Source organism: Micromys minutus, assembly GCF_963924665.1.
Source record: "Micromys minutus genome assembly, chromosome: 3".
NCBI classification, from domain to species: Eukaryota; Metazoa; Chordata; class Mammalia; order Rodentia; family Muridae; genus Micromys; species Micromys minutus.
Window position 1 is genome coordinate 80,678,433 of NC_137972.1, and position 12,294 is coordinate 80,690,726.

General features: G+C 43.1%; 1 protein-coding gene and 1 pseudogene across 2 annotated transcripts in view; one reads left to right on the forward strand and one right to left on the reverse strand.

Moving 5' to 3' along the window:
- Positions 1-12,294, reverse strand: part of LOC308418997 (AP-3 complex subunit sigma-2) — a 44,005-nt gene that overhangs the window by 28,263 nt on the left and 3,448 nt on the right. Inside the window, exons 2-4 of the mRNA XM_080914513.1 lie at positions 11,325-11,416; positions 10,331-10,442; positions 5,859-5,930 (exon numbers count right to left, since the gene is read on the reverse strand). Of these exons, the coding sequence (XP_080770639.1) occupies positions 5,859-5,930; positions 10,331-10,442; positions 11,325-11,416 (276 nt within the window). The remainder of the gene's footprint in view (positions 1-5,858; positions 5,931-10,330; positions 10,443-11,324; positions 11,417-12,294) is intronic.
- LOC308418328 (large ribosomal subunit protein eL33-like) lies at positions 8,067-8,415 on the forward strand (annotated as a pseudogene). Its single transcript has one exon. The product of its transcript is annotated as a large ribosomal subunit protein eL33-like (transcript).

Below are 12,294 nucleotides of genomic sequence, written 5' to 3' on the forward strand. Positions count from 1 at the left end.
TAGTGAAAGCCAGCTGCACCCCCTACGACACCCCAAGACAGCAGTTAGTAGCCAATGAGACTCTCACCGCCCCTATTCCCCTTTCACCATTGGCCTCCCCCTCCCTTTTTTCTCCTCTTTACGATAAGAAAAGGGGAGGAATGGCAGTACTAGGACTGCTCCTGAAAAATTTTTTTTCTTTCTTCCAAACCAAATGTACTTAATCTCTACCTATAATGTATACATATGTGTGTTCTAGCATCTTGTCAAGTCCAAGAGGAGCTCATTACATCTAGAACAGACAGCTCCAGAGAAGCAACCTACAGATGCTTCAGCATTCTTTTGCAGACACAGCGGCTTCTACTGGACCTGCTCCTTCTGACCTATCATCAGATGATCCCACAGACCCTGGACAACAAGGGAACAGCCAACTCTAAGACTGGACAAACATCCCTACCCCTACTTTTCTGGACTCTCTAGAAACGTCACCCCAAACAAGCATGAAGCAGTCAAGAGATCACAACAACCCTATTCCTGGTCCACCATCACCTCTAATTTTTCTTTTTTAATTAAACCAAAACAGGGGAATGCTGGGATTCTGTAAACCCCAATAGATGGCGCCAGCTTCCCGCCCATTGTTCAGCCTACAAAAACCTTTCCCCTCGTGTTGCTTGGCTACCACATAAGTCATAGCCCAATCTCGGGGCACGTGAATGAGCTACTGGAGGATGCACCAATCAGGTAGCAACACAAGTCTCTTAGGCATATATAAGCAGTGCATTTCTCTTGCACAGGGGAGACCGCGTGTGAGAGAGAGACCCGGTAGGAGAGATGGCAGAGAGATCCCACGTGGAGAGAGACCCGGTAAGGGAGATTGCGGGAGATCCCACGTGGAGAGAGACTCGGTAAGAGAGATGACAGAGAGATCCCACGTGGAGAGAGACCCGGTAAGAGAGATCGCATGAGGAAGACCCGGTGAGGGGAGATCCCATGAGGGGAGATCGCACGTGAGAGGTCGCCTATACAGAAGACCCCGGTAGGGAGTCCCCTGCTCAGAGAGAAGTTTCCTGCTCAGGAAGTCCCCTGCTCAGAGTGCTGTACAATAAAGGTTGTCCGCAGAAGAATCTTGTGTTGTTGCACGCCTGTTTCAACCGGTGAGATGTGAGGCGCGTGACACTTAGTTACCCGGCAGTAGCCAGGTATGCTCCGCCCTAACGACCTGACACTATAAAAGGGGCTACTTGACCCCTCCTCTCTCTCTTGCCTCCTGGCTCTCTTGCCTCTCTAGGCCTCTTGGCCTCTTGGAGCCTTGCTCTCCCACCCCTACCCCTCCTCTTCCCCTTCCCTTCCCCACTTTCTCTCCATGTGCTCATGGCTGGCCTCTACTCCTCTATTCCTCTCTCTCTCTCTCTCTCTCTCTCTCTCTCTCTCTCTCTCTCTCTCTCTCTCTCTCTCTCTCTCTCATTCTCCCTGCCTCTACCACCCTCTTAACTTCCCCCATGACCTGAATAAACTCTATTCTGTACTATACCATCGTGTGGCTGGTCCCTCAGGGAGAAGGGATTCTCAACATGGGCCCCCCCAGAGGCATCTCTCTTGCCCCCAGGCCTTGCTGCACCTCCATCAGCCATATGCCTCCCACTCTCTTCATCCTTCCCCTAACATTGGTGCTGAAACCCAGGAAGTCATCTTTTTACAACATTTATGCCCCGTGACTTTTCCTTTCAGTGACTATTCCTTACATTGGTGCCCTGTCATCTTTTCCTTTCAGGTACAGTTTACATTAGAAAAAGGTAAACCACCTTCAAATAGTTAATGAATGTGATGCAATTCAAGTTAAAAATTTTAAATTTATACAAATCACACCTAAGAAAAGGTCTCAGACCCAGCAGGAGATGGCCAACAGAAAATGAACTCAATGGTATTTTTGGAACTTTTTTCTGTCTTGTATGCTTTATTTGGGCATTTTTAGCATTATTGGTTTTTTGTTTTTATGTTATGTGTGATTTGGTGGTTTTACGGATTTTAAGTATATGGGGTTTTTGTTTATTTGGAGTTTTGCCTGAAAAGACGTGTTGGAAGGGTGGGGAAGTAGGGTGATCTTGTATGAAGAGCCAGGCACAGTGGTGCTACCTACAAAAAGTTCTCTCTTTTCTTTTTGCAATATTTCTTTCTTTTTTAAAAAAGTTTAAGTGCATTAGTGATTTGCTTGCATATCTGTTTGAGGGTATCAGATCTCTGTACTGGAATTACATACTGTTGTGAGATGCCATGTGGGTGCTGGGAATTGAACCAGGGTCCTCTTGGAAGAGCAGACAGTACTCTTAACCTCTGAGCCACCTCTCCAGTCCACTGTGATTCAAAAGCTGCCTTAGAAGTACACTTTACACTGCCTGGGTGACACAGCTTGAACCAGAGACTCTCCTTTCCACACTTAAGTCTTTCCCAAGACCAACTCAACTGGCTCTTCTAGGTTCCATCCCACAGGCTCTCAAGGGATCACGTACTGAGCAGGTGGTCTTTGCAGACTGCTCCTAATACAACAGGGACTACAGAAGATGAGAAAGCTGTGTCTTCTTTTTTGTCAAGTAGGAAATTCCTTTCTCCGAAAAGACCAATCTTTTAATCTATGCTGAGACACTGAAATGTCATGCCCGTATTTGCAAACAAACCACTAGCACCTGCAAAGGAACCAACTCTAGCACATAATTAATAGCACCTAGTTTTTTACAACTTAAAAAACAAATGACCAAGGTGTCAAGATAGCTCAGTAGGCAGAGGCACTTGCTGCCAAGCCTAATAAGCTAGGCCCCACATGGTAGAGAGAACTGAACAATTCTCATGAGTTTGTCCTCTGACCTCTACATACAAGCTGTGGCTACAAAGTGATATGCAGTCTCAAAGAACAAAAACAAACAACAACATCAAAACCCCATCCCTTTAAAAGCAACAATAGTAAGGCCTATAAAGACAACTCCATTTCATATTTTCAATGTTAACCTTTTGTACCCCAAATAGTATGCAGGAGAAGTATTCTCCCTTTGGTATAAATCACAAGACAGCAGTATCCTTAACAACTAGTGAACAACTACTGATGCATGCAAAGAGAAGGGCTAAGAGATGTCTTAAGTCTAAGGATATTTCAGATGACAAGGGAGGATGACACCATAAAAGCACCACTGAGCCCTGAGCCTTGTGAAGCTGTCGGTCTCAAGTCATCTGGAAGGAAGAATATAGGTGCCATGATACTCCTGCACCAGGCTGTGACAGTCAGAGACAGGCCAAGGAAAACAGCACTCCTGTCTGACATCCAAACAACACACTGACTGGGGTCATCTTAGAGGAACCAGATTGCTCCTTTAAAGCACTTAGGACTTCTTTGGACCACAGAACCATAACGGGGACAAGATCAACCAGACTAGACCTTGACTAGGACTGCTTAATCATGTCAACCTCTTGCCTCTCATGCAATTCTCCTACTTAAACCCTGGTACAAACAGAGAAGAAAGAGAAAAGAAGGTATAGTAATGCTAGCAGCAATGAGTGTAGAAACTCTTGCTGTCAATAATGAACTAATAAAAATTATGCAGTTTGGGGCTGAAGATGGCCCAGTGGTTAAGAACACTGGCTGCTCTTCCAAAGGATCCAGGTTTGATTTCCAGCTCACACAACCATCCTGTAACTCCAGTTCCAAAAGACCCTACACTCTCTTCTGAGCTCTATGGGCACAACACACCCATAGTTAACAAACAAACAAATAGGCAAAATACCCAGTGCATAAATTAAATTAATAATACATAAATGAATATTAAAAATAATACACACACAACTCCTCCAAAAGCCATGGGTCATTGGAAGGTCGCTGGCTGATGTACCAGAAAATAGCACCGAGGACCACATGTGCCAGCTGAGCAAAAGAACATTCCTATCCCTGTGAGTTGTCTCCTGTTACTCTGCACATGAGGGTTCAGGCCTCATCACAGTTATGCTAACAAAACAACTGAGAACATTACTTGTCCCATTTTCATTCTGAGTGTGCTTTCCTTTTCTGGTATCTCCTCTCAAATGGTATTACAGATGCATTAGTCACTACACTGCTCCTCAACAGAGATACATGATTCTGTTTTTTAAGATTTTTTATTTTATGTGCATGAGTCTTGTTTGTTTGTTTTTTTGTTTTTGGCCTGTATGTATGTGTTCCACATGCATGTCTAGTATCTGCAGAGGCCAGAAGAGGGCATTAGATCTCCTGACTGGAGTTACAGACAACTGGATCTGAACTCCCACATAGGTACTGGGAACCAAGCCTGGATCTTCCGCAAGAGCAGTATGCACTCCTTTTTGTTGTTGTTTTGTTTTGTTTTTTCGAGATAGGATTTTTTCTGTGTAACTGCCTTGGATATCCTAGAAGTTAACTCTGCAAACCTGGCTGGCCTCAAACTCACAGAAATCCACATGCTTCTGCCTCCTAAACCCTGAGAGTAAAGGCGTGTACCACCATGCCTGAATGCAACATGCACTCCTAACTACCAAGTCTTATAGCTCCCTAAGATACAAATCTTTTTAGATCAAAGTTCCTGAGTTTACAGCATTCCAAAGCTTCACCATTACCAGCCTGTGTCTAGGAAATTCATTCCATAACCAACACAAAAATTTCAGTTTTGGATATGTAGCCACTTACTCACTAAGAAAGAACTAGTAACCAGGAAGAGCAGATCCAGTGATAATCTCTGTGTGCTAAAACAACGAATAGATTTTAGCACAAACAACAAAAACCAAAGTACACCAGAGCTGGAGGGATGGCTCAGCAGTTAAGAGCACTGGCTACTCTTTTAAAGGGTCTGGGTTCAATTTCCAGCACCCACACAGCAGCTTACAATCTCTGTAACTACAGTCCCAGCAGATCCAATGACATATTCTTGTCTCTGGGGTATCAGGTATACACTTGCTGCATAAATATACATGCAAACAAAGCATTCATACATAGGCTGGAGAGATTTCTCATAAGAGCACTGGCTGCTCTTCCAGTGGTCCTGAGTTCAATTCCCAGCAACTACATGGTGGCTCACAACCACCTGTAATGGGATCTGATGCCCTCTTCTGGTGTGCATATAAAGAGAGCATTCACAGACATACAATAAAAAAAAAAATCTGAAAACAAAAAGCAACAGCAAAAACATATACATTGTCATAAAAAAAAACTATTTAACATCTCAAAACTACTTAACATCTCAAAACTATTTAACATCTAACTTTTTAAAAACATGTTTATTATGTGGTGGTGCACAGCTTTAATCCAAGCAGAGGCAGGTGGTTCTCTGAGCTCAAGACCAGCCAGGATTATAGCATGAGTTCCAAGGCTATACAGAGAAACTCTGTCTCAAAAACAAACAAACAAACAAACAAAATCAACCAACAAACAAAGAAACAGACGGATAAAAACACGACTGCCTAGTTGCTTTTTCTGGCGTGGGACACACACATGCCATCATGGAGCATGTGTGGAGATAAGAGGACAACTGTGGTAGTCAGTTTTCCCCTTTTACCATATGGGCTCTGCGGGGAGAACTCAGGACATCAAAGCTTGGCAAGCATCTACCCTTTCCCACTGAGCCATCCCACTGCCTCTCAGACCATTAAACTCACTAAATATAACAGGTTCAGACTTGATGTATGGATCAGTGGTAGAGTAGCTGGTTGGCATGTGGGAGGCCCTGGACTCAACCCCCAGTACTGCAAAAGTAATTGACTAATTAATTAAAACAGACTCTAGAACTAGGCCGGAACAAAAGAGCAAGTGAAAGAACAGGATGGCGCATGGTGGCTGGAGATGTCCTAACTCATAGTTTCCAGGAGCCCTGTTCTGAGAGAGTACATACCTTATCCATATGGAAGATCAAGTCCAACTCACAGACATTTTCAAAACACTTATCCAGAGTCTCCACGAAAACCTAAGGAGTAAGGAGAAATAGATAAAAGAACTGTTTTACAGATGTCACGTGTGAGTGTAAAGGGACAAGCCTAGCACACACCCTAGTCCTTCTGACACAGAGGCTAATCTGATGGAACATCTTCTCAATTGTGGCTCCCTCTTTCTGAGCCATTTCTCCAACACTTTAACTTTTAAAAGTCCCAGTCTTAAAAACTCAAACACTTTAAAAGTGTTTAAAACACTTTAAAATTCTTTAAAAACATTCAGTTTTCTTCAAAGTTTCTCTAAAATATCCAAAGCCTCTCTAAAATGCCATCTCTTAACTGTGGGCTCCAGTAAAATAAAAAAATAAGTTACATTCCTCTTATTTCAAAAAAGTACCACAATGTTTCACGTCAGTGGTGCTGGTCTCTTAATAATCATGGCTGAGGGGGCTGGAGAGATGGCTCAGTGGTTAAGAATACTGACTGCTTTTCCAGAGGTCCTGAGTTCAAATTCCAGCAACAACACGATGGCGCACAACCATCTGTAATGAGATCTGTTGCCCTCTTCTGGTGTGTCTGAAGACAGCAACAGTGTACTTATACATAATAAGTAAATCTTAAAAAAAAATAATCATGGCTGGTTCTTCATCCTCAGCTGATCAAAAACAGATACTTAATTTAAAATAGCATATAAATGGCCCTGATAGTCGTTCCTTCCTCTGACATTTCACAAGCTAGGCCTCTATTATCCACACCTTCCAACAGTCTATCTTCCTAGCTCCCATAGAACAAGCTTGAGCTCTGAGCACTCAATTGCTTTTCCAGCCCAAATCTCAAATGCCACCACAGTCTTCCCAAAAACACATTGCTGGGTCTGCCACAGCAATACCTCACATCCTGGTACCAATTTCTTTCTCTGTTAGTTAGCAAACTGTTATTCCATCCACAGCTCAACTACTGTTTTCCTTGATGATATCAAGATGCTATGGACAAAAGTGTCTGACATCCTGACCTGGGACTGATAACTAGTACATGGCTTCTACTGGAAACCAAACACTGGAAAATGGCTGGCCATTAAGTATTAATACTCTAGGACCTAGCAACTGTACTCCTTGAGTGTATACCTTACAGAAAGACATTTCATAGTGGCACTATTTATAACTCTTTGTGTTTTTAAGTAATATAATTTTTGTTTGTTTGTTTAAGAATAGCAGTTAAAGCAAGGCCTTGGTGGCACACACCTTGAATCCCAGCACTTGGGAGGCAGTCAGGCTGATCTCTAAGTTTGAGGCCAGCCTGATCTACAACACAAGTTCTAGGACAGCCAGAGCTATACAGAAAAGCCCTTTCTTAAAGAAACAAAAATAAACAGAATAGCAGCTAAATATGAGATGGTTTTCAATCACCACAATACTGCTTCATCATGAATCCTTATAACCTGACAACTCAAGTTCATTAGTACTGGAAAATTTTACTAAATTGGAAATTTCTTCACTTCACAACTCAACCTTTTTCTGGAAAATATTGGAGAACACTGAGAAAATGGAGACAGCACAGACAGATTTTTCTTCCTCTGTATCGGAATTTGTCACAAAACTCAGGAATTCAAATACTGTAATAGTACAGAACCAGCACAGGACCAGCAGGATGGCCCTGTGGTAAGGCCTGACAACGTGAGTTTCACCTCCAGGACTCACACAGTGGAGGGAGAGAACTGACTCCAACAAGGCATTTCTGACGTGTGCTGCCTAGTCTTTTGTCAACTTGATACTAGCTAGTCACCACACTGGCCTGTGGGCATTTTCTTGACTGAAGATTATGTGGGAAGGCCCACCTCGCTCGCTGTGGGCGGTACCACTCCTGGGCTTCTGATCTTGAATGACATAAAAAGGCAGGCCATAGAGAGCAAGGCATAACCAGCAGTCCTCCATGGTCTCTGTGTCCGCTCCTGCCTCCTGGTTTCTCCCCTGACTTCCCTCAGTGGTGGATGGGATGTGGAAGTGTAAGCTGAAGTAAACCATTTCCTCCACAAGCTGCTTTTGGTCATATTGTTTTATCACAGCCATAGAAATCCTAATAAGACAGACGTCTGGAGGGGGGGTTTCTGCTGCTGAACTTTGGGGGCAGATTTCTGGGGCCTGCTGGGTACAGAACTTCTAAAAAACACAAGTATGTCCGGAAGGCTGTGGTGCAAGGCCATTTTTGCTGGCTACAAGCGAGGTCTCTGGAACCAAGGGGAGCACACGGCTCTTCTTAAAATTGAAGGTGTTTATGCCCGAGATATGCTTATGTGTACAAAGCAAAAACAAAACAAAACAAAACAAACATACAAAAAAAAAAAAAAAAAAAACAACCCAGTGACTCCTGGAGGCAAACAAACAAAACCAGAGTGATCTGGGAAAAGTAACTAGGGCCCATGGAAACAGTGGTATGGTTCGTGCCAAATTCCGAAGCAACCTTCCTGCAAAGGCCAGTGGACACAGAATCCATGTGATGATGCTGTACCCATCCCGGGTTTAATGGATAAAGACAGACCTCTGAACCTACACCATAGCACTCACACTGTAATTAAGTGCAGACATTTATAATAAAATGATTTTTAAAAATAAACGCAGTATTTGAGTTGGTGGGACTGAGTTGTTAGCGATTCTCTCTTCCTGGCCTGTGCTGTGCTGTCACACACACCATACACACTACTTTACTTTCCCTGGTCTCCCTTCCCTGGGCTCCAAGGCTCCCTGAAGGAACCACACCTGCTTTCAAATCTACTCCGAGTCCATCCTTGAGGCTGCGGTTGTCTCTGCCTTGCCTCCCAAAAAGGCAAAGCTGTATTTACTGCAAGCATTGCTTTATGTTTTTCTGTTATGATTTTGCAACATTTTTTTGTTGTTTTTTTTGTTGGATCTCACTGGACCCTCACTGGTCTACTGGCTAGCCTGAGTTCACCTGCAGACCAGGTGGGGCCCTAAACTCGGCGATGGCCCTCCTCCCTCTGCTTCCCAGGGTGCTGGGATTACAGGCCTGCACTACCACAGCCGAGCCAATTTTGTAATTTTATCAGACTCAATATCAAGTAATCCATAATAGGTGAATTTTTAAATACTATCCTTAGTTACCATTTAATATTTTAACTATAAAATTCCTAGCCATTTTTGTACAAATAGGAAGTTCAGTGCTTTCTTGACTTCAAACTCAGAAAGCATGACTTTCATGCAGAGGTTGGAGGGTAACCTCAGGTGCTGGCCTCACTATCTTGTCTGAGATGGGGTCTCCGGCTGTTCACCCTCCTATGCAGAAGAGCTGGTGCCTGGTTTTCTGATTTCTTCTCCATTCCCCCATCTAGCAGTTTCTGACATTTCCAGCATGTCAGTTCTGCTGTTTTTTCTTTCAAATTCCAGCAGACATCTGTTCTTAGTCTTTCATCTTTAAGACCAAGAACTCACAAAAGGCACCCAGGACTCCCCTCACCTTGGTTACCATGCTCCCTATAATGCCCCTGCCTTAGCCTCCTGAGGACTTTGTTTTCTCATGCACCTTTAGACTCTTCCTTAAGAGGACCCCAGCTCTTGAAACTGGTTATGAAAGTAAACTGGGGAAGAAGGCACTATGTATGCTCCATGCCCTGGCTTTAGGACACCACTGCAAGTAAAGATAAAATACTTAAGACTGTAAAGCACTTGCTGCACAAACATGAGAACATGAGCTTCCGCTCTCAGAACCCAAACAAAAGCCTGTGCAGCAAGTCCTGGCATTGATGAGGCAAAGACTGGATGATGCCCAGGATCTGCTGGCAAGTCTGTCTCAGCAGAATCAGCGGCTCCAGGTCCAGTGAAAGGCTCATATCTCAGACAATAGGTGGAGAGCAACTGAGGAAGGCACCGAATGTAAACCACTGGCCTCCACAGTATCTGCACAAACACAAGTACATGTGTCTTGCACACAGGAAGTATAAATACTTAAATAAAATTTGGTTTCAGAGCTGAAAAAAAGATCAAAACATTAATAACCAAGGGTAGTGTGAGGGTTGGGGAGAAACCCCTATTCAAAAGCTAAGCCCTGGAAGGCTCTCAAGCCCTTTCCCAGAGCGCCACCTGGTGGATATCTGCCAATTCTTTTTTGTAAAGTTTTTTTTTTTTTAAGTTTTATTTATTATGTATACAGCATTCTGCCTGCATGTATGCATGCCTGAAGACCAGAAAAAGACACTAGATCTCACTATAGATGATTGTGAACCACCATGAGGTTGCTGTGAATTGAACTCAGGCCCTCTAGAAGAGCAGCCAGTGTTCTTAACCGCTGAGCCATCTCTCCAAACCCTGGTAACTCTTATGAACATCAATGAGACTGAAAACAGACCCAGAGGATGGTTACTGAAAGCCTCCCATCCCCATGCAATCTCAGAAAGTTGTTGCCATTAGTCTATGACTACACATACCTGGATGAGGTCCAAGATCCCAAGTTCACTCTCTGATGAATCCACACAAAACACGAAGTAGAGGGTAGCATAGTGCCGGTAAATCAGTTTGTAGTCAGAACCACCAATCAAACTGTAGAAGATGGTAGTAGCAGTTAAAAACCCAAATCTTAAGTACACTTATCAAAGAAACCCTGCACCAAAGAACGGGAATAGTCCTAATGAAGACGACCAGGCATTTCCACATGAATGGCAACTGAGTGTGGAAGGGAACTTGAGGCCCCTTGACTCCATCTTTACCTTTCTCTTGTCTATCCTGCCAGTGATCAGAGTGATGACCAGGGGCTGCAGAGATGGCTCAGTGGTTAAGAGCACTGTCTGCTCTTCCAGAGGACTTGTGTTCAATTCCCAGCACCCACATGGCAGCTCACAGCTGTCTGTAACTCCAATTCCAGAGGATCTGACATCCTCATACAGACATACATGCAGGTAAAACACCAATGCACATAAAATAAAACTAAATAAATTATATAAAATGAGAAAAAAAGGAGTTGGAGAGATGGCTCAGTGGTTAAGAGCATTGATTGCTCTTACAGAGGTTCTGAGTTCAATTCCCAGCAACCACATGCTATAATTGGATCTAATGCTCTCTTCTGGTGTGTCTGAAGATAGCAACAGTGTATTTATATAACTAAAATAAATAAATCTTTAAGAGAGAGAGAAAAAAATTCAGTGATGACTGAAACTCAGTACAAGTGATTCCCAGAGAATCAAGTGTCTTCCTGAGCAGCTGTGAAGAGGTTATCTGGGTCTGAGTTCAGGGCCAGTCTGGGCTATACAGAGAAACCTAGTTGTGTTGGACCCCCCCTCAACCCCCACCAAACAAAAAAATAGGTTATGCTGCATCAGGTAGCCACTGACGCCTGCATGGACTAGAAGCAATGAAAAGCAACGACGGCCACCCAAAGTGGAGTTGGGGGAGTAGGAGGATGGCCACCTGAAGCTGATGGTTTACCTTCCACCTTCTAAGAAGTTACAGATGTTGTCATCTCGCTTGAGGACCAGATGGAATGTCTCTCGAACAATCTGCTGTTGAATTTCTTCTGGCTATGGAACAGCAACAAAAAGAAGAGCCAGGAGGTGGGTGAGGAAAATGTGTACCAACCAATCAGAACAGGATTCTTATTGTAAAGAAGAGTTCTGGGCTAGAGAGATCAGCAAGGAAGAGCACTGGGTACTCTTCCAGAGGACCCAGGTTCAATTCCAAGCACCCACATGGAGGCTCACAACTGCCTGTAACTCCAGTTCCAAGGGATCCGGCACTCTCACATCAATGCACAATCAATCGATCAGTCAATAAAGGAGTTCCACATAGGGCACAATTGGAAGCGCTCTTGCGTAAGCACACAGAAAGCAGAGAGTGACTATGGGAAAAACAAGGCTACAGTATTAATGTGGGCTTGTTTATCTAGGTATTTCAGTCACAAGCCTTTATATCTTACAGGCAAGCTCAAAGTCAAACAAAGAATCGGAATCTATAATCACAAAAATCCTCAAATCTTTTTTTTAAAAACTGACCCCAACCCTCTGTATAACATCAATAATAGGTATTTAGCAACTCTCAAAGTTCCAGAACTGTATGAAGGTCAAGATGTAATCATGCACATGTCTTAAAGATTAATTTGTCATTTTATATTATAAATACCAGTACTACATATGAGATGTTGTTTTACTCACAAAGTATTACTGGAAAAACAGAAAATGTATTTAAAGATCTGAATTTGGGACATCTGAACAAAACTACAAATAAACACTTTTCATTTAATAGTCACTTGTAATCTTGAGAAACCTAATGCTGAATGAATCACATGATAGATCACATTTAATTTTCATTTATATGTAAGGGTTTTATAATAGGAATGGGACCGTTTTTTATTGTTTGTTTGTTTATTTTTTTTAAGCCACATATAGTGGCTTACTCCTGC